The following is a 23,329-nucleotide window of genomic DNA, read 5'->3' on the forward strand; positions in this document are numbered from 1 at the left end:
GGTCATGTCTAGTACAACAAGCCAATATACCATCATGGATATAAATGTACTCAGAAACAGAATGAAAAAAAAATCAGCTTTTAATACAGGTTGAAAGCTATATGGCATCCTGGGTAGCAACTTAGTGTCGTTTAACTAGAGGAAATTGTATAGAATGTTTACTAAAATGCTCTCGGTGAAATTTTATCAAGCGCCTTTTATTTTTCTTTTGTACCCTCCCTCACACAGAGTAGTGAATGTGAATGTCTGAGTAACTTAATCATTCTGGAACAGTGAAACAGGCTTCGTGTTTGGAGGCTTTTGAAAACACTGCATAAATTGTATTTGACTTTATTTAAACTACCAAGCTAGCTTTAAGTTTCATCCAGAGAATGCTTTTGATAAGAAGCTGTTGTTGGGTATAGTTAGAGTGATAAGTGAGCTGGCGCTTAACCTTACGAGGTTTAGGTAGGGTAGGGACAGGGACCACTGCTTTTTAAGGCCGTTGGAACCAAGTACACAATCTGTATGTTTGCCTAAAACACTTCACTATATATGGATAGGGAACAGCTTGCATGCTCATGCTGTGTGGAAGTGGAATCTACATTCAAATTGAAAATAGAAAAGCAAAATGAAGTGCAGTAATAACAAGTGTGGACTGCAACATGACCAAAGTGGGAAAGCTGTTAAAATAAATAATGCTCATGGTCATATTGGAGTTCATTGTGAAAAAGATGTAGGAAGCAGAATAGATAATTCTTTCAAATGAAAGAAAAAGGGAATCACAAGCAGGGGTGCAATACAGAGGAATTATGGCTCAATCCTTTTATTAAATCTCGACCTTGGTGAGTACCTTCCTAAATGATACTTGGTACTTTTTAGTGATTTTCAAATATATGACTGCAGCTCCACACAGAAACTAATGTGAATTTCCAAGAAAACAAATTTTGAAAAAGAAATAGATTTTAACTCCAGTTTTATGGAATTTGGTGCCTTAGCTATAAGGCCATGATATTTTGATTAAATTAGATATACAATTGGGCACTGAGAAAGGTTTTAAAATGGAAGATTTTGTTTATATTTATTTGTTTTTAATAGACGAGAACCTCGAGTCCCAGAGCTGGTTATGGGGGCATTTGGGAGATGAATTAGTTCATCTGTCAAGTTCTTTTGCATTTCTAATATACGGATCTTCCAAGCACTTTGATCTTGCCCTGCAAAATTGCAGCATTAAGGGATTTTATTCTTATTTTAAAAATTCTTGAATAAAGACACCATTTTTTGAATTGGTAAATGTTTATAAAGAAAATTCATATTGTTTCTAAAGTCATATCTTTGAAATCACAGTTATTTAGAATCTAGATTTCTACAAGTCATATCTTTGGAAGGACCTTTGTTTTTAAATATATATTTCTAGTGCATTTAAAAAGGGCTGCTAGTATCCCGTAGCAAAAATCACATAATTGTTACACCCTATTCTTTCTGCTTTTGACTATGTTACTGTTGGAGTATTTTCTGATAAGAGCTATGAAAGCAGAAATGGATGTTGTAGTAAAACAGACTGTTCTTGGTCTGATTGATTTTGTGCTTTATAACCCATTTTAGTTATCAGAAAGAATTACAATTTTTTTCTCCAGCTATTTGGAAAGAATGTAATGGTCTAAAAGAATTGCCTACCTTCTGAGGAAGTTTCTCTCATGTCAAAGTAGAAACAGTATATTTATTAAACTGTCTGTAACTTTGGAGTGAATACTTTCAATTCATTTCTTCCTCTGTTTCCCGACCTGTAACTGTAGGAATCGCTCATCTATGACACTTGGCAATACGATCTAGCAGATGTGTAGGACCATGCTTAGGATGCGGTAAAATCAGGAGATTGCAGATTAAATTTAAACCGTTTTTAAGTCACTTTATACTAGAACATTTGGTGGTTAGAATTTGTCGATAGTATACTTTAGTATGCATTTGTATGATGGCTTGGAGAACATTTTTGTGTTGCCTAATGAAACTCCTTAGCCATTGCTATAAAGCTAATAGAAACAAATGGATATATTTTAAACACTGTACTGTAGGCAGATATCCCAAGAATCATGAAATGAAGAAGAGATAAGATGCTTCATTAGTGGTTCATATTAATATATTGTTATTTAGATTTCAAAATTCCACCAAAATGTTCTAGCACCAAGAAGAGTGTACAAATTAGTGACAATTCTTAGAGCAATAAAAATGATCGATGACTTGTAGTGATTAGACATAATAAAAATATAATTAATTGATGGCACAGGAAATTAAACTGTGATAGTTATTTCAAGGATGTCAGGAGTTTTTGGGTTTTTTTGTACATTTGTGGATCCTACAGAGCTGACTTTAAAGGAAAAGATTGAGGTAAGTTATCATTATGTAATTTGAGAAACTGCAAGTTCAATTAATTCATTTTGGTTGAGAATGCCATGTACTACTTAACAAATGTCTTTTCTAGCACTTGGATATTCTTTTAGCCATGTTTTGGAGACTCTGCAATGTGAATCAAAGTGTATTAGTTTACTCAGTTCTGTGGAGTTTGACTTTGTCCTGGGGTAAACATTGTATTTTAATAAATAAATGAAAAGAAGTATGAAAACATTTAGAGTGCTCAATATTGAACTGAGGAAAAAATGGACTGAGGAACCAGTGGAAGCTCTTTTAGTAATCCAAAGTGGATAAGAGAGATATTAAGGTAATATCTGGCAATGAGAAATAATTTTTTAAAGAAATCAACATTTATTTATTTGTTTATTTATTATACTTTAAGTTCTGAGGTACATGTGCAGAACATGCAGTTTTGTTACATAGGTATACACGTGCCATGAGAACAGCTATTGATGACTAACTGGACGTGGGCAATAAAAGTTCTAAGGCTTTGAGTCCAGATGCTTAGATGGTTGATCCTAATATACAAAGTAAGGAGGTCAGAAAGATGCTGAAACAATAAAGGGAAATAATTGGCAAATACAGATCTAGGTTGATATGTTATACATGGAAAAATAGCTAGAATCTCCAGTAAGAAATATTTGCTTCAGCAACAATTCTCAAAGTGGTCTGGGGTTCCGGAAACCTCAGAGTGTTTTTGAGATCAAAACTATTTCATAATACTATGAAGTCATGGTTTACATTTTCCTCTGTATTTGCATTTGCATTTAGAGTACAAAAGCAATGGTGAGCAAAACTGCTGGGGCTTTAGCACAAATTAAATTGGTGGCATCAAACTGTACTTTTAATAGTAATCACTGTATGTTTTACCTCCACAAATTCACATTTTTAAAAGCCATTGCATTTAAGAAAGTCCAGATAATACAGCAAAAATTATTGACTGTTAAATATAAACTCTCAATTACACATATTTTTCATGTTCTATGTCGTGAAATAAGATTGCATAAAGCAAGTCTTCTGCATACCAAAGAGTAATGGCTCTCTCAATGAAAGATACTTTTGCAATTGAGTTGCAAGCTGAACTAGCCACATTTTTTTTTTCTGAATACCATTTTTTTTTCTTGAACAAAGTGATTGACAGGCAAGCTATGGTAATTCAGACTTAAGTATTTGGCAAACATTTTCTTAAAATTGAACGAAATGAGTCTATAGCTTCAAGGAAAACAACGTACTGTATTTGCTGGTAGCAATTATATTTGAGCTTTTAAAAGAAAACTGGAAATTTAGAAAACTTACATCCATCACCATGACCTTGACAGTTTCCAGTACTTAAAAATGTGATGAGGCCACGCACAGTGGCTCACACCTGTTATCCCAGCACTTTGGGAGGCCGAGGGGGGGGCAGATCATGAGGTCAGGAGTTCTAGACCAGCTTGGCCAACATGGTGAAACCTCATCTCTACTAAAAATACAAAAATTAGCCAGGCATGGTGGCACATGCCTGTAATCCCAGCTACTCTGGAGACTGAGGCAGGAGAATCACTTGAACCGGGGAGGCGGAGGTTGCAGTGAGCAAAGATCGCAACACTGCACTCCAGCCTGGGTGACAGAGCAAGACTCCATCTTAAAACAAACAAACAAACAAAAAAGTGATGAAATGTGTCAAAATCAGGAAAATCTGCATAACTTATGAACTAACATGTCAATGCATGGATTACAATGTCTTGAATGGCTAAGAGAACCATTCATAATAAAAGATTGGCCAGTGGTATGCTTTTAGATTCTGTATTGCACTTAAACTTGAAGAAACAATCCGTCGTCATGTTTTGGTATAATATCAAAGAACAGTGTTAACAATGATCTGAAAAGCCTATTAAATGAAAAGGCTGCCTTTGTCAACTGCATCTGTGTGAGGCTGGATTTTCTTCATATACCTTGACCAAAACAAGATGCTGTTCACAGATTGAATTCAGAAATAGATGTGAGAATATAGCTCTTTTCTATTAAGTGAGACAATAATGAAATTTGCAATCATGTAAAACAATGATATTCTTCACACTAACATTTTTTGTTTTGGAAAATACAGTTCTGTTTTTTACAAAACCAGTAATCTAGTATCATTATGTTTATTATGGTTCTCTTAATGGATTAAATGTTTTAAAATAATTATCAGTTTTTTTAAATAATACATACGAATAATATGTATTTCTATATATATATATGTATGTAGCCCACCACAATACAAGCTTTGGGTTTCTCAATAAATTTTTAAGGGTGTAAAGTGTTCCGAGACCGAAAACTTTGATGATTACTGAGCTACATATGTAAATGTGAGAGCAATCGGCTTGGAGTTTTATTTGCCATTGTAAAAGTGGTGCTATATTTTGAGCAAGATGGTAAGAAACAAGAACCAAGACTGAACGATCTGGCCTAGGATGCAGAGGAATGAGTGAAAGAAACAAAATTTTTACCAATAGAGGGTATAAGAGAATGCGTCACCAGCTTTAGAAGCTAGAGTTACTAGGAGACTCTGAATGTTGACAAGAAGCCCTTGCATTTCATTAGGAAGAGGTTGGCAGAAATCTCAATACCATTTCAGTGACAACTTGACCCAATCAACTATTCCTCTCTGCCTGCCTAGCTCTTCCATCATTCCTAGTGGAATTTATGCAGCATCACCAGCAGTATTCCCTATAACCTAAATCTTTTCCCTGAATTTAACTTTACCTTCTTGTTCTAACTAAATAGTAGTTTATTTTCTCCTATATTATCTTTTGACATGGACTTTTTCTTTGGCAGGGGAAAGAGTGGTAGAAGAGCAACAATATTTATTTTTTTCTCCACAGTGTATTTGGTGATAAAGATCTTAAACGGTATCTTTCTTTCCCAGAGATTAGGATGCAGTTTTGTACTTCATAATTAGAAATATTAGAAAATTTTCAGCTGAGTTGACTTCAATGCAACACATAGCTTTCTCTTTATTTTTGCCATATTTATAATATTAGTTAATTTTTGAAAAGAATGATTTCAATAGCTAATTTGGTTTATCATACACAACATCTTAATATGCTAAGTTAACAGTGAAATGTTTGCATTTTGTTCAATTATATAGATAAAGTTTTGTCTTGCTTTATTTTGTTTTTGTGTACGTCTATCCCTTTTCCGCTATTTTATATAGGGTGTCAGACTATTTAGAAAATGATAGTACGATATATGATATGTATGGTTCCGAACCCAGAATCTGGAACCAAATACTCAGAGTTCAAATCCAGGCTCTGCTACTTTCTGTATAAACCTTGATCAAATCACTTACATTCTCAGTGCTTCAACTTGATCATCTGTAAAGTAGGAATGATTAATAATACAATGTGTGCTATGTTTACTTATATATACAGTATTATTATGGTTGTTGTGCTAGTAAGAGTACCCGTATCATGGGTTGGAGAATCAAGTGAATTAATTTTCCAAAAGAACTTAATAAATCATCTAGCTAATGGCAACTACATGGCAAAAGTTAGGGATTATTATTATTATTCCTTAATGGTTTTTCAGCACATTCTACCTTTAGGCACTATGCAAGTAGGTAGCATGTACAAATTCATTTAATTCTCACAGCTGTTTTATGAGATAGGTGCCATTATTATACCTGTTTTCTGATGAGAATAAGTGAGAGGCAAGGAAGTCAGGAAATTTACACGCATGGGACTAGCATCTAATTATAGGGCATTTGAACCGAAGCCTATCAGAATGTACAGAGGCCCCTCATGGGAAAAACACTGGGAGATAGAAAGATGAACAGGAGGACTCAATTCCTGCCTCAACAGATTCATGAGCACCCAGGAAAGGCAGGAGGGTACAGTCAGTCTTAGGACATTGTTCTGAGCAGTCTGTGAACATAAGAAGTGAAAGAATCACTAGTCACCATGCTGCATTTTATTTCAATTGAATCTCACAGCTATCCTGCCCTTGGTCAGAGCAGACACGATTACATCTACTTTATTACAGACAAAATTGACGCTTAGAGAGGTTAAATAGCTCATATAATCGGTACATGGAAGACCTTGGACTACAGTCATTGTCTCCTGAGTTTGCAAATCAAGTGTAGATTTTTTAATTTTATTTTTTTGTCTTCTGTGATCAGTATTGTAGTAGGCTGAATATTGGGCCCCAAAGATATCAGGGACAAATCCCTGGAATCTTCGAATTGTTGCTTACATGGGGGGAAAAAAAAAGGTCTTTGCATATGTGCTTGAATGGAGGATCGCGAGATGGGGTGATTATCCTGAATTATCTGGGTGGGTCCTAATAATCACATGAATCTTTAAAAGAGAGGCCTAGGGAGATTTCACACATGAATACACGCAGAAGACAATGTGAGATTAGAGTGATGTGGATATAAGCCAAGGAGTGCCAAGAAATGGCAGCAGCCACCAGCAGCTGGAAAAAGAAAGGAATGAATTCTCTTTCAGAACCTCCAGAGGCAGTGCAGCCCAGACCACACCTTGATTTCAGCCTAGTAACACTGCTTTGGGATGCCTGGCATCTAGAACTGAGAAGGCATACTTTTCTGTTATTTAGACTGGGAAATTATTAGCAATTTGCTACAGCAGCAACAGGAAACAAACAGGATCATCCTCTTTTGTTGGGGGATGCTGTGCTCCTGGATCCACATTTTTGCTCCTATGCTCCCCTGGCAAATCCTCTTTGCCTGCCGGAAGAGTCACTGCCTGTCCGGCTTCCATGCTGCCATTTACCAGACTTCTGGTCATGTTCCCTTAGGAACTCACCATTTTATTACCTGACTCTTTCTCTTGACTTCACTTGACATTATTCTTGGCAACTATAACATCCACTTATTTATCCAATATTTTAGTCTGTATCAATGCCCTAGATCACATCCTTTTGCTTACTCAAGGAATTTCCTCCTGCATTTCCCATCCTGCCTGCTCAGTCATCAATTTATTGCTATATCCATATGTGAATATTCAGTAAATTCTCCTTCCTCATACAAGCAAAATGTTTGACCTCATAGCCCACTCCAGTGCCTGTCTTGGTTTTCTGCTTCCATTAAGCAAACATTTGCAAGAAGTTGTCCATAACGTTGCCTCAATTCTTGTCCTTTTCTGCTCATATTCTGCTGAAGCAGCTGTTATCAAGGTTGCTAAGGGCTTCTCTTTCTCATCAGTTCCCATGGTCAATTGTTATTCCTCATCTCAGTTGCCCTTTTAATAGCATTTGACATGATAGATTACTTTCTTCTACTTGCATTATTTTCTTCCCTTGATTTCTGGGACACTCCGTTTTCCTGATTTTCTTTTTACTTCACTGGCTTCTTATTCTAATTCTTGTTGCTGGTTACTCTTCTTTTCCCAAATTTCTCCACTCTTCCCTATCTTTTCCCCTTCGGTTATTTCATCCAGTACCATAACTTTATTCTCCATAACAGTCACTTTCAGATTTATATCAACAGCCTCAACTTTTTCTGAGACTCCAATTATTTTATCTAATTGTATACTGATACATTTTATTTGATTTTCTAATTGGTAACATGTTCAAAACAAAACCTTTAATTTTCAACCCCACCGCACACAAACACGGAGCCGGCATACTCTTGCCTATCTTAGTTAACAGTACCACTATGCATCCAGATACTGAGGCCCAGTCTTCAGATTTATCCTTCATTTATCCATTTCCTATACATCTCCCTCCAAACAAACCACAAGTTATTTTGCCTGTGATTCAGTACATATGGACAATCTGATCACTTATTGCAGCATACACCTCCACCAATACCACCAGTCCAGCCCAGCAATGACTGTCACCCATACTGTTAGCATAGCCTTTAAACTGGGCTTCCTGTTTTCACTCTTACACCCGCCCAGCAGTCCATGCTCCATATATCAGCCACTGTTATCCTTTAAGACATGAACAGCATCACATTTCTCCCATGTTGAAAATTCCCCAGTGCTTCACATTCCACATAGAAAATCTGAACCCCTTACCATGATCTGTGGGGCCATCTGAAATCTGTCCCCTGCCTACTTCTCAGACCTTTCTCTATTCTCACTCACTGAGCTCCAATCACATTGACTTTCCTCTGTTTTTGCATAGTCAGCAACCTTCTTTGCACCTCGTAACCTTGCACTCTACCTTCTCTGAGCCCCCTAACCACTCATCTTTTCATAGCTGGCTCTTTTTCATCACTGAGGCTTCCACTTGAATGTTGCTTCCTCAGAGAGGGTTTTCCTTCTCACTGTATCTAAAATGGCCAATCTCAGCCTGGGCAACGTAGAGACACTGTCTCTACAAACAAACAAACAAACAAACAAACAAAAATTAGCTGGGCGTGGTGGTGGCGCTTGTCTGTGGTCCCAGATACTTGGGAGGCTGAAGTGGGGGAGTCTCTGGAGCCCAGGCAGTTGAGGCTGCAGTGAGCCGAGATTGTGCCAATGCACTCTAGTCTGGGTAACAGAGTGAGACCTTGTCTCAGAATAAAATAAAATAGCCAATCTGTAGAAAATCATTTTGCCCAAACCAGTTTGTCCAAATCAATATTTTAATTTAGCAAATGACCAAATATTGTTTATAGTTTGGATGTATTTGGTAAACTCAGAAAGTTTCCTATTGAGAATAAGATTAAGAACTTGCTTTTGATTGTCTTTTCGTCAATTGATTATAAGCAAATTGATCTTTGGAAAACAGCACCCTTCACTTTTCATCCCCTACCCTCTTTTATCCCTCTGTAATACCTAACATAACAATAAATCACTTATATATCTGTTTGCTTTTATACTTTATCTTCTACTTTGTAGATTCTAAGCTTTATAAGGACAGAAACTTGTATGGCTTATTCAGTTTTAGCTTCAAGGTCTAAAACAGGTGCTCAAAATATATTGGTTGAATGGATGAATGAAAGAATGAATATCAAAAGAAACTAGATTTGAATACACTAAGAGGGAATAGACAGTGTGCCATTGAAAGCCAAAAATATAGAACATCTCATTCTCTTGAGATTTCAGATAGAGAAAATGAGGACAGGAATTATGAGTTTGCAGAATGAAAGCTTTTGTTTATTTAAATAAAGAAGAACCATGTTTTTGTGTATGAATTAACTAAAAAAAAAACAAAGAAAAAGAGGAAGGAGAACCACCAATAAAGGATATTGGTTTACTTGTTCTGTATAAAAACATAAAGTTGTGAGTAAGAAACTCTTCCGTATAGCTCCTTTGTAGTTCTAGATTGTGTTTCTGAGCTTAAAGATTATTAGAAAATTTGATTTAAAATCTTCACTCCACAATAATTCATGAAACAATCAATGGTTAGTTGTTTAGAACTGATTTTATCTGTTACACAAGTGCTTAAGGGAATTTAAATTTCTGCTAAAATCAAGTTGATTTTCAAACATAATTAATTATAAAATAATATTAGAAATAAATATGAAGCACCGTGAAGGCCAAATTAATGAGGAGGGAAATGAAGGAGGAAGAGAGTTAAGAGGGCATTTTTCCATACAGTGCTTGTCCTAGAAGATAAGATTAATTAACAAAAGGCTAATTCTTGATGATACAGATTAATATCCCACTCACTATTTATTTATATAGATGACTGATTTCTGCATGACATTTGAAAATGTCATTAAATTAATATTCCAGAAAACTTTGCACATTTTACTTTTTGGTAAAAAATTAGGAAATATGCAAATATAAGGGAAAATTCAGTATAAACGCTTCCAGTCTAGAGAATTAGGTAGTTGCTTCTTTTATTTAAAAACACATATCTTCAAGTGGCTATAATGGTCTTCTGAAAATCAAAAGAATTATTACTATTAAAATTATTCAGAAGTACTTCTTTTAAGAAAAAAGGAAATGGAATTAAAATTCATTGTAATGTGTGTGATAACAATTGGTTATAAAATTACTTTTAAAATGATCTACCTACCTATTCATCTATCTGTATAATTTAATACAGAGGGATACATGATTTCAGGCACAGAGCAACTCTAAAGTAGCAGAGTAGTAATGAATTATCCATTGCAATAACATAATCTGTGACTTGAGAGTCGTAATGCACAAAATGCAAATTCGCTCTGAAAATTTCTCTTCAATCAGATACACATTTTAAAATCATCTGATTTTCTATGGTTGATATGATTTAATCTTTTAAAATCGATTTCATTGCTATATCTGAGAATATCTGTGGCCTCAAATTGTAGTTGAAATTTCAAAATTTTTAAGTTAAAACATTCATATGTCAAAAATAAAAAATATTAAAAGGGTCATAAAATATAAGTACATGTCATGCCAGAGAGGTTATTATAACAGTTATTCATAATCATTGCTTTTAGAAATCAACTTTATCTTTAAACTAATAAAAGCCTTGTGACTCTTTGGTTTCTCTCATTACAAAAAGCCACCTGCATATGAATCTTCACTGATTTTGACATTTTTCACATTTAATTTTAAATCGATATCACTCTATTTTATCTCTACCAGTTTTATTTAAAGTTAAATCCTTTATTTGTGTCAGTAATCATTTGTGTGTTTAACAAATTTTCTCTAAAAGGAATGTGGGCTGGAAACAGTTAAAGTTTTCAGTCTTAGGTGTTTTGTCATTAAATTAAGATTAACGGAATGTTAATGTCGAAAACGGAAATAGATGCAGATAAACTTCATGCATTCCAAATCCAGTTTTTAGTGAGATAACACATAAATGATTTTATGTGTAGATAAATTAATTTTCCCATAAGGCTGGGAAGAATTACATTCTATATTTAAACAGTAATTAGATTGCACTTGCAGCCTGTAATTCGATCTAACACTCAGGCATTATAAGGAAAACTGGAAATTATTCTGTCTTGATAGACTTGTTCTGATATCACTGGAAAGAAGAGCTTATTGAAATTCTCAATGAAAAACACACACACACACAATTTTATTCCTAATCTGTTTCTTAAATTCCTTAAACAAGACTGGAAAATGTTTATTTTCAATGTGTGCTACAATTTTTAATTCTTAAATACAAAGCTACTATTTATATAGCTTGGTTGAGAAGTATTTTTATGTATTATAACTGTAATGAAAGAAACAATAGTTTCTCTTTCATAATTAAGTAGATGTGATTAATTGTTCAGCACCTTACCTATCTTGGATTTATAAACAATTATTTTATATGTCTATTACATTTTTGGAGAACAGCACATATTTTGTTACTTGACAATTATTTTGAAAGTTTAAATTCTTGCTAATATCAAAATGTTAATTCAGTAAAATGGAAACACTCAACTCCTTGGTAAACATGGTATAAGAACAAAGTGATAGTTTTACAAATTCAAAGTTAACACAAATAAGTAGCTATAGTAAATTCAATTTCTGATTTTACCAATTTTAATTAAAAATTAGTACAAAATTATTCAATGGTTTGGCTCCTAGATTGTTCATTTTTGATAGGTGTTTACATATTAAAATTTTATGAAGTGATTAGGACAAAAAAATTCAAAATATGTTTATCCCTAAGCATTGAAAAATCAATTATGTATAGACCAATAGTTTACAGTTTTTTATTGGTTGGATTTAAGAAATACTTATGATCACAGATATATAAAAATATGTATATTACATATATTTAGGTAATTCAATTAACTGGAATATTTCAATATCAGATTTAATACATATTGAAAGCCCCCCAATTTTTTAATATTGTGGTGAGTTAATAGCATGGTGAAAAACTAATGCAATAAATTACTTAAATCAAATCTATTTTGTGTTCAGATATTCAGGAAATAAACAGAATATTGACACGGTTGTGTGCCACTGAAGTACAGAGATTTGTTTGGAGAAATACATCATTAGACAATTTCGCCATTGTGCAAATATAACAGACTATACTTACACAGATCTAGACCTTAGAGTCTGCTACACACCTAGGCTATATGGTATAGGTTCATCGCTCCTAGGCTACAAACCTGTATGACATGTTACTATACTTAATACTCTAGGCGTTTGTAATGCAGTGGTAAATCTTTGTGTATCTAAGCATATTTAAACATAGAAAAGATACAGTGAAAGGATGGTATAGACTGAGCCTGTAATCCTAGCACTGTGGGAGGCTGAAGGAGCAGATACCTTGAGGCCAGGAGTTTGGGACCAGCCTGGGCAACATAGCAAGACCCCATCTCAACAAAAAAATAATAAAAAGTAAAAATTAGCCTGGCATGGTGGTCCACACCTGTAGTCTCAGCTACTTGGGAAGTTGAGGCAGGAGGGTTGCTTTGAGCACAGAAGGTTTAGGCTACAGGGAGCTATGATCCTGGCATCACACTGCAGCCTGGGTGATGGAGCAAAATGTTGTCTCAAAAAATCATATATAAAATATATATATATATACATATAAAATTATGGTATACATTTTTTTTAAAAAAAGGTACACCTGCATAGGGCACATAACATGAGTGGAGCTTGCGAGATTAGAAGTTGCTCTAGGTAAGTCAGTAAGTGAGTGGTGAGTGAATGCAAAGGCTTAGGACATTACACTATTTAGACTGTACAAATACTGTATACTTAGGCTATACTAAATTTATTTTAAAAATCTTTCTTCAATAACAAATTAACCTCAGCTTACAGTAGTTTATAATAAATTTACTTTAAACTTCAATTTTTAAAAAACTTTTTGATTTCTTGTAGTAACATTTAGCTTAAAACACAAACTCATTGTACAAAAATGTTTTCTTTATATCCTTACTCTATAAGCTTTTTTTTTCTATTTTTAAATATTTATTTATTTTTTTTTACTTTTTAAACTTTTTTGTTAAAAACTAAGACACAAACCCACACATTAGCCTAGGCCTACACAGGGTCAGGATCATCAATATCACCGTCTTCCGCCTCCACATCTTGTTGCACTGGAAGGGCTTCAGGGACAATAACAGGCATGGAGATGTCGTCTCCTGTGATAACAATGCCTTCCTCTGGAAGAACTCACTTAGGTGGCTTTATGGTTAACTTAAAAAAAATCAGTAGAAGGAGTGCACTCTAAAATAACAATAAAAAACATAGTATGGTAAACACCCAGTAACAAAGTTGTTTATTATCATTATCAAATATTATGTACTGTACATACTTGCATGTGCTAGACTTTTATATGACTGGCAATCTGATATTTTTGTTTATACCAGCATCACCACAAACATGTAATATGTTGGACTATGATGTTATGATGGCTGTGATGTCACTAAGTTATAGAAATTTTTCAGCTCCATTATAATCTTATGGGACCAATGTCATATATACAGTTAGTCATTCACCAAAACATCATTACAAGGCACATGACTGTATTTGATAACATATAATTTCCCCTTCAAAGGGTAGTAAAGTCAATACACAGTTTATGAAAGCTAAAATTTTAATGCATGTGTTATTAGAGAAAAGTTTTAAAATTTCACTCTAATATGATTCCTGAAGTTATTATCAAGTTCTTTTTGGTTGTTTTGTTTTAAAGAATAAAATTGAATCAGAGAAAAACTACTCTAAAATCAAATAAAAACTGTATAATTTGTACAGAAATTTATTTTTAATTACAAACTCAAAGAGTAATCAGAATTAGTTTGTTGCTAATAATACACAGTGGCCTTAAAAGAGAAATAATGATATTTGGAAATGCTATATTCATTTTTATTTTGAATGGAAACTCCTAAATATTAAATATATTCTCTTCAACATTGCTTTTACAATATAAATTACTTTGTAAAACATACCTGTTAGGGCTACTTAAAGATAAACTCCATATTTTCCTAAATCATTATGTTATAAATTAATTGGGCTGAAATTTATAAAGAAATATTTTATTCTTGCCTTTATAAAAATTGCATGTGTAAACATCATTTAGAGTTGGCAGAAATCTGATGGAACATCAGTATTGCCTGATTCAGCAATGTTCAACCTTTATTCCACTAAGAATATGGCAATTGTCAGTCACATGAACACATATAGCACATATCTTAGAAACCTGGGTGGAAAGCATGTAAGAATGCCTATGATATAGGGTATCTTTGAATCTATCCTTATTTTATCTTTAACAAATTAAATAATTTTAAAACATTGTGATTTAACCATTATTGGTAAATAAAATTATTTGTGACCCACTTCGCGATTCTTAGCCACACACAAACTGCTCAGAAAAATGACCTATTTTAAGGAGAAACATACAGGCTTGGCAGTTTTATTGTAGTTCAAGCCACAAAGATTCAATTCCGTTTTCACACTTTGTCCTGTGGATCTGTGAAAACAGAGTGTAGTGGCTGAGACTGCAGCTGTGGGGTCAGGTTATCATAGTGGAATGCTTGCTGAACAACTCTGTAAGAGCAGAGAGTATTTTACATGTGTTTGCAACCGCAATGTTTCAAAAACTGGCCAGGTTAAAAGAATCACCTGGACTGCTTGTTAAATATAGATTCCTGAACCAAGACGAACCTACTGAGTTAGGATTTCAAATGCAGAGACCTGACAATCTGTATTTTTTCCCCATGAAGCCCAGGTGATCAGGCCATTTGGGGAAACCTGGCATTAATGCTGGCTGACATGATAGAGCTGCTAATCTCAATTGAAGCCTTCTCATTATCATCCCATTTTCATTCTTTCATATTTTTATTGAGGAACTAGTTACCAGCGATGCACAGATAACACATGAGCTCTACCTAACAATTTATATGTACTCTGTTGAAACAGAATTGCAATTACTTTTAAAAGCTGTTACCTTTGATTGCAGGGTAGACGCACCTTAATATATCACACTAAAGCCTGGAAATCAATGTGAATTAGATCAGTATCAGATTCATGATATTGCGTTGTTATTTATTTGTACTTGGACTCTGTGGCATATTCATGACACAGTTCTGCTTCATTAGTAGCTCTCTCTGCACCTCTGCATTTTGTTATTCCATTTTGTTTTTTCCTACTCTTCTTCCACCTATTTTTGTAATATACTCAAACAGTGTTTAGATTACTAAGTTATTGCGTGATCTTTTACAACCTATTTAAAAGTGACTATACGATTGGGACTATAGGAGATAATTTTATTGAATATATTTTATTATTATATATTGACACAGGCTGGTATCCTTATTTAGGCTAATTATGAAATGTAATTACTAATATATCCAAGGTGTTTACTGTTGCTTAATGCCTCATTTTGATATACCATTTTGACTTGCTGATTATTCCAACTTTCTAATTTTAGATTTTCTCCCTTAATTTACGGGTAAATTATTCTTGGTTCTTTTTGCAGATAAATTGACTTGAGATCATCAGTTATTTAAGTAAGAAACAAAATATCCCACAGTAAAGTCTTTGAAGATAAGATGATAAGAAAAAGGATATGATCAATAATGTGGTCACAATAATTTATTTTCATCAAATAATAGCACTCATGGGTTTCCCAATGCTTAACAAAATGTGATAATTTATGGATACTTTGAAAATGAATGCTTTACTTTCTCTTTAGTTAGAACATGTGAGGAGGTCTAAGGATTGTCTGGTTTTCCTTTGGGAATCTAACCTCCCTTTGTAGCAACCAGTGTGTAATCTACTAGCTTTCATTCTGGAAAAGAAAAAGATTTTTAAAATTATAAAAATATAGCAGGTGGTGAATTAAGTACTTAATGTGACCATCTTTTATGAATAATGAAGTCAGATTATGAAATAAATTTCTCAATGACACTTTTTTCTATCATTAGTGAGTTATGAATGACTATAGAATAAAGTAAGAAACTACCATACATGTAACTTATTTTTTATTTCATTACTTTTTTTATTTTGAGACAGAGTCTCACTCTGTCACCAAGGCTGGAGTGCAATGGTGCAATCTCAGCTCACTGCAACCCCCGCCTCCCAGGTTCAAATGATTCTTCTGCCTCAGCCTCCTGAGTAACTGGGATTACAGGCATCTGCCACCATGCCTGGGTACTTTTTGTATTTTTAATAGAGAGGGGGTTTCCCCATGTTGGTCTGGCTGGTCTCGAACTCTTAACCTCAGGTGATCCACCTCCCTTGGCTTCCCAAAGTGCTGGAATTACAGGCGTGAGCCACCACGCCTGGTGATTTCATTACTTTTAAACACATTGTGATCCTAGAAATATGTCTGTATAAAACTTGTGTTTTGTAGGCAATGGTCATTGTTGTCCGGTCATTATCCTTGGAAAGCTGAATTTGGTTGAGTAGGCTGAGAATTACAATTTAGATCCTTAGATTAGTTTTGATGAGTCATTTAATGTCTGGAGCAGATGGACAGTGTTAGCATGAATACTAAACCTTCTCATCTTTTACCTCTGCTTGTGTTACAGAAACCCTTGAAACTCTCATCAAACAAGCAGAAAATTACACCAGTATACTTTTTTGCAATACCTACAGGAACATGGCCTTGGAGGCTGCTGCTTCGGTTCAGGAGTTCTTCACTGATGTGGGGCTGTATTTATTTGGTGCAGATGTTAATCCTGAAGAATTTGTAAACAGATTTTTTGACAGTCTTTTTCCTCTGGTCTACAACCGCCTCATTAACCCTGCTGTGACTGACAGTTCCCTGGAATACTCAGAATGCATCCGGATGGCTCGCCGGGATGTGAGTCCATTTGGTAATATTCCCAAAAGAGTAATGGGGCAGATGGGGAGGTCCCTGCTGCCCAGCCGCACCTTTCTGCAGGCACTCAATCTGGGCATTGAAGTCATCAACACCACAGACTATCTGCACTTCTCCAAAGAGTGCAGCAGAGCCCTCCTGAAGATGCAATACTGCCCGCACTGCCAGGGCCTGACGCTCACTAAGCCTTGTATGGGATACTGCCTCAATGTCATGCGAGGCTGCCTGGCGCACATGGCGGAGCTTAATCCACACTGGCATGCATATATCCGGTCGTTGGAAGAACTCTCGGATGCAATGCATGGAACATACGACATTGAACACGTGCTGCTGAACTTTCACTTGCTTGTTAATGATGCTGTGTTACAGGCTCACCTCAATGGACAAAAATTATTGGAACAGGTAAGTAGGAACTCCACATTTCCAGTCTGACTTCTTGTAATTCAAATATTAGCCATGATATACTTTAGGAAATAGTAGGAGAATGTGTCTGTTGATATATTCAATCCAAGATATTATTTTTTTATATCTTATGATAAAATTTTGATTGGCTGAAATACCACATTCTCTCCTAAGTAGAAGTCTGCTGAAAGGGTGAGTTCTGTGACGTGGCAAGAGCTCAGGTTTGAAATCAGGAACAGCATAGATTTGAATCTTTAGCCTGCCAGTAATTAGCTAAATTAAATTAGGTAAGTCCCTTTGGCCTCTTTGCACCTCAATTTCCTCAGTGATAAAAAGGAAATAGTAACATACAACATTTGAAGTATTCTTTTTTGGGAATATAAGCATTATGTGTGCAAACTACTTAGTATGGTACCTGGTACTCCAAAAATGGGTAGTTATTGTTAGAATTTCAAAAGCATTTGGCTTTAAAATGGAAAAAGCCAGTTATATATCCCTGAAGTTAAGACTTGATAGCTTAGTGTTCAAAAGAGTTTCTTCAGAGATGCTCCAAAATCTGTCACAGTGATGGCGTGATAATTTTTAAAATGTAGTGTATACACAGTCATGGTATTTTATTCCTAGCAGACTGAAACGTTTTTAAAACACAATCATCAAATCAAAACATATGAGAGTTTTCTATTTGTCTCACCTTACATAGAACCATTTTTCTAAATATTCACTGGCTCCCTTAGTAATAGTTCTCATATCCCAGAGTGAAATAGGATAGCATGCTGATGGTTCTAGTAAACATTTTCCCCTGAAATAAAATTATACTCTCCAGTGCCAACAAAAGACATCTCCTTAGGCTGGCATTGATTTACCAAATTAACAAACATTCTCATCAATTAGCTTTAAGCAGAAAATTTTAGTAAAGTGGGAGTTTCTCCATGTTGGTCAGGCTGGTCTCGAACTCTTGACCTCAGGTGATCCACCGGCCTCAGCTTCCCAAAGTGGGGAATTACAGGCGTGAGCCACCGCGCCCAGCGATTTCATTACTTTTAAACAGACTTTGATTCAATTCCTTTAATTAATGACTGAGAATCTGAAAAGCTTTATGTCCAAACGCATTTTCCCCTTCTCTTCCTAACCTTAAAGGACTTTCCAGGTCCTGCGTGAGCCTTTATGGTTCCTTTCTGCAAATTAGAAATGACACCCCCTTTAGGTGGATTCAGCACAGCACCATAGGGTAATGTGTGGGCTGAAATGTAACTCCCTGCTTCATTCAGCTGGGTATCCCTATACAATTAACCGGGTTCTCAACTTGATGTAATGGCCTGGTCTTCTTGTCTTCTCACATCCTTTTATGAAAACTGTACATGGCCCAGAACCTCTGGAAGGGATGCAATAAACCATCTCAAAAGGAGGTACCAATGACGGCTGTGGTTTCAAGTATTTCCTTGAAAAATAAGCACTTACATCCAGGGAACAAAATGCTCTTATTATTATTATTATTATTTTTTTTTTTTTGACGGAGTCTCACTCTGTCACCCAGGCTGGGGTGCAGTGGCATGATCTCAGCTCACTGCAAGCTCCGCCTTCCGGGTTCATGCCATTCTCCCGCCTCAGCCTCCCACGTAGCTGGGACTACAGGCGCCCACTACCATGCCCAGCTAATTTTTTGTATTTTTTTAGTAGAGAGGTGGTTTCACCATGTTAGCCAGGATGGTCTCGTTCTCCTGACCTTGTGACCTGCCCGCCTCGGCCTCCCAAAGTGCTGGGATTATAGGCATGAGCCACTGAGCCGGACCAAAATGCTCATATTATTTTATTGAGTATCTCCAAAAGGGAAAGTAAGCACAAGAAATCAGAGACCAAGTCCAGATTTGATTATTAATTTGGGTCATTATAATTTAATGTCCCATGGCCAGGACCTTCTGATATATGTAAGCGAATAGGTTTTCAAGACCTTTTTTCCTATGTATTTTGGAAACCTGAAGGGCCTTTTTGTGTCCTTAAAATCTATCCTGTAGAAAATCTGCGTTTCCTATATCAAAGACTAAAATAAAAGTTTGCAGTAGACAGGCAAGCTTTCAAATCCTGAGTTTGCTACCCATTAGTCATGTGGGCTGGGTCAGCTTCTAACACCCTTAAGCCTGTTTGTCCTATGTAAAAAGGAAGGGAGGAATAACTTAAATAGGACAATGTTGGTCAGAGTCTGACACTGGTAGGCATTTGGTACCTGATAACTTTACTCTTTTCTCTCCTTATTCTAAGGAAGGCCCTAAGCAGACCTTGGGGAAGCAGGTGACTTTAGTATCTCAAAGTATTAGAATCAGGTTTATGTTTCCTAAAGAAGTTTTATACACAACTTTTATCATGTAAAACTCCCTGCTGTATTTTCAAAGAGAGTGCTCTTTTTTAAATAAATAGTCTGATTTTATATAATAGTCCTATGACTATTTTGAGAAATATAAATTATTACTGATAAATTATGGATTCTTTTCTAAATAAAACAACTGAGTCCTCTTTTTTACTTATGGGAACAGAAGAAGAAACTGATTTTAAATTCCTTGAAAATTGACCCATTAATATTTATTTCTACCAATTCGAAGTGATTTATAAGCTCTTTATCAAACTTTGATAACCAGTTCGCACATCGATGAATTTAACAAATTCAAAATAAATTACTGGAAAGCCAGCAAATAATGACTTTCTCACATTCCCAAAGAAATCTCTGAGATCTAGTACTTCCAAGTCTACTCCTCCATAAATACATATTTTCATTTTAAAATATCTGTGGAGATACCTGATATATATATAAAATACTTCTGTTGGATGAATTTCAACTGGAAAAAAAGTTTAGTTTTCTGAGAAAAATCATAAGTACCTTATATTTGGTTAATGTTTAGAGAAAAGTTAATTTACAAGATAATTTTTTTAATTTCATAATTCTGTGATTTTATTAAGACAAAGTTTGATTTAATAAAGAAGAGAGGTAACAAAGAGTAGGAATTAAAAGCACAAGTCCAAGTGTTAAATTGGATTTCACATCTGTCTCTGCCTCTTACTAGCTCTGAGTTTACGCATTTGCTTATTTTATCTCTGTTTGCTTCAGTTTCCTCTTTGGTTAGATGGGGTGATGAAATACCATGATAGTATCCTTGTGAGAATAAAATGAACTTACACACTTAATGTCTTGTGCATAGTGTTTACATTTTACCAATTATCACTATCACATTATATTATTTAGAAATAATTCACTGATTTATCTGAATTTTTTTTCTTTTTATTTGAAATGGAGTCTTGCTCTGTCACCAGGCTGGAGTGCAGTGGCATGATCTCGGCTCACTGCAACCTCTACCTCCCGGGTTCAAACGATTCTCCTGCCTCAGCCTCCCGAGTAGCTGGGACTACAGGTGCCCGCCACCATGCCCAGCTAATTTTTGTAGTTTTAGTAGAGATGGGGTTTCACTATATTGGACAGGCTGGTCTCAAACTCCTGACCTTGTGATGGGCCCGCCTTGGCCTCCCAAAGTGCTGGGATTACAGGCGTGAGCCACCACGCCTGGCCTTCTCTGATGTTTTAAATGCTCCCAAAGTAAACATTTATTTCTTAGGGGTGTAGAGCTCAAAAAATATTTTAAATAATCATTTAATTAAACAAATGCTTGTAATTTCTTTATGAATGAGAAAAAATTGATATTTTCAGAAAATATTAGACAAGTCTCTAATGTATTTTTAATATTAACAGATTAATATTAAAATTTTAATATTAATAGATTACCCTCTTGTTAATAAATTATTAATTCATTTGGTAAATAAATACTTCATATTTTTTGAAATCCTATTTCTTAGTAATTACATTTAATATATTATTTCTTGCTATAATTTGACACTTTAACTTATTAAAGGCATAAGAACATAGAGTCTGGTTTAATAACATTGTTTCAAGATGTTCTAAACAGAACAAATGTTACCAGGAAACACAGCTAAATATTGATTCTATACAGTTTTAGGAAAAAAAAAAAAAAAAAAGGTGTTTTCTTTTTTTTTTTTGAGACGGAGTCTCGCCCTGTCACCCAGGCTGTAGTGCAATGGCGCGATCTTGGCTCACTGCATCCTCCACCTTCCGGGTTCAAGCAATTCTCCTGCCTCAGCCTCCCAAGTAGCTGGAATTACAGGCATGCGTCACCACACCCAGCTAATTTTTTGTATCTTTAGTAGAGACGGGGTTTCACCATGTTGGCCAGGTTGGTCTCGAGCTCCTGACTTCATGATCCACCCATCTTGGCCTCCCAAGGTCAGAATCATAATTTTCAACAAAAAAAGTCCCATTCTATTTTTTCTTACAGATAAGTTTTTCAGCTATTCTATCTATGCAATATTAATAGAGATTCAGCTGGTTGTACTCAAATTACTTTAGAATTACTATATAATTCTATCAATAAAACCTATCAAAAATGACTTTACGGTGAATAGTATAATATATACTAACATACTTAAATTCACTGTTAAGGAAACTAATATCTTATCACTTCTTCTGTACATTTATCTGAATCTGTAGACAGTAAGCATAGTAAATTTATTAAGTGTTTTTAGGTGTTTAAACTATACCTTCAATAAAAGAAAAGTTAAAGTAGCAGCCTGGATTATTTAGGACAAAATGCTAATTTTGTCCAATTTATTCAATGATGTGATATATATTTTCCTAAAATATGGATGTATGTGAGATTTTGCAAAAATAAGTACTAGAGAACAAAAAAGCATAGGGAAGAATTCTCAAAATCTCAGTCTCCAAAGTAACCTAATTAAAATACAATGCCATTGCAATTTTAGATATTTTAAATTTAGATATTAAATGCAATACATTCTACAGTAACTATCACACATGAACTTGACAAAAGTCATGACATTTGCTTAGCGTCAGTCAATCTAGTGCAGTGTGGGAGTATTTGAGTGACGAAGAAGAGGTGGCAGAGTGCATCACCTTCTCGTGGCCATGACACTTTCACAATAATAAGAAGGCTAATATGCCCTTTCCCTAGAAAAGTAAGACACGCAGACACACAGGCACATGCAAACTATTGCATATAATTTCAGTGACTTTACAGCTCCTGTGATGCCACAGACCTGAGGGTGAGGACCCCTGGGTTAAAGAAAGGACATCTCATTCTTAGGGTGAAATAGAATGATACCAGAGTTGGTTCCTAGAGAGGTTCAAACATGGATGAAATTATTTTGAAATTAATGTTGGATATGTAGAGTGTGTTCTTTTGAGCATGACTCAGATCAGAATGTATAAACTTTGGACAGAGAAGAGATTGGAATGAATAAGTAGAATCTCTAGGGTTGCTCCAGTTTCCATAATATATGAAAAGCTGACAAGATATTGTTTCTGAAATAAAAATGTTTTGGTGGGGGAGCTTTCATTCATGTTCATATTTGGACTTGGCTGCCACAAGGTGGAAGGTGTGACCAAAGGTTGTATATAAGCTACCTCATAGATGAAGCCCATGGGTGGTTGGACAAAATTTCATTCAAAATACCATTGCAATTTTAGATATTTTAATTTTAGATATCTAAATGCAATACATTCTACAGTAACTGTTAGTAGTGTTGAAAGATATTATTTTTACCTTTGCTTAATTTTTGTTTAACATATGTGGTGGGTTGATATTGAACTTATGATTTAGTACATGGCTCTTCTGAGGAATAAGACTGGGAATTGACAAAGAAAAAGAAAAGGCATAAGAATTAAATTTGTAACAATTGAGAGGGGAAAATATAAGCTCCTGGTGTGAAAGTCAGCTCTGAAAGAATCCATTGAAAGTGGGCTGACTTTGATTTATAGAAAACACTGTAAGCTAATAAAGCAGAAAAGGAAGATTCATTAGACCACAGGAGGGTTATCTATTCTAACTCACAGTTCTAT

General features: G+C 35.0%; 1 protein-coding gene across 2 annotated transcripts in view; it reads left to right on the plus strand.

The window, feature by feature from the left end:
* Window positions 1-23,329, plus strand: part of GPC5 (glypican 5) — a 1,453,661-nt gene that overhangs the window by 281,183 nt on the left and 1,149,149 nt on the right. For both annotated transcript variants that reach the window (XM_509696.8, XM_063792277.1), the window contains exon 3: window positions 16,721-17,415. In XM_509696.8, coding sequence (XP_509696.2) covers window positions 16,721-17,415 — 695 coding nt within the window. The remainder of the gene's footprint in view (window positions 1-16,720; window positions 17,416-23,329) is intronic.

Source organism: Pan troglodytes, chromosome 14 (assembly GCF_028858775.2).
Source record: "Pan troglodytes isolate AG18354 chromosome 14, NHGRI_mPanTro3-v2.0_pri, whole genome shotgun sequence".
Taxonomy (NCBI): domain Eukaryota; kingdom Metazoa; phylum Chordata; class Mammalia; order Primates; family Hominidae; genus Pan; species Pan troglodytes.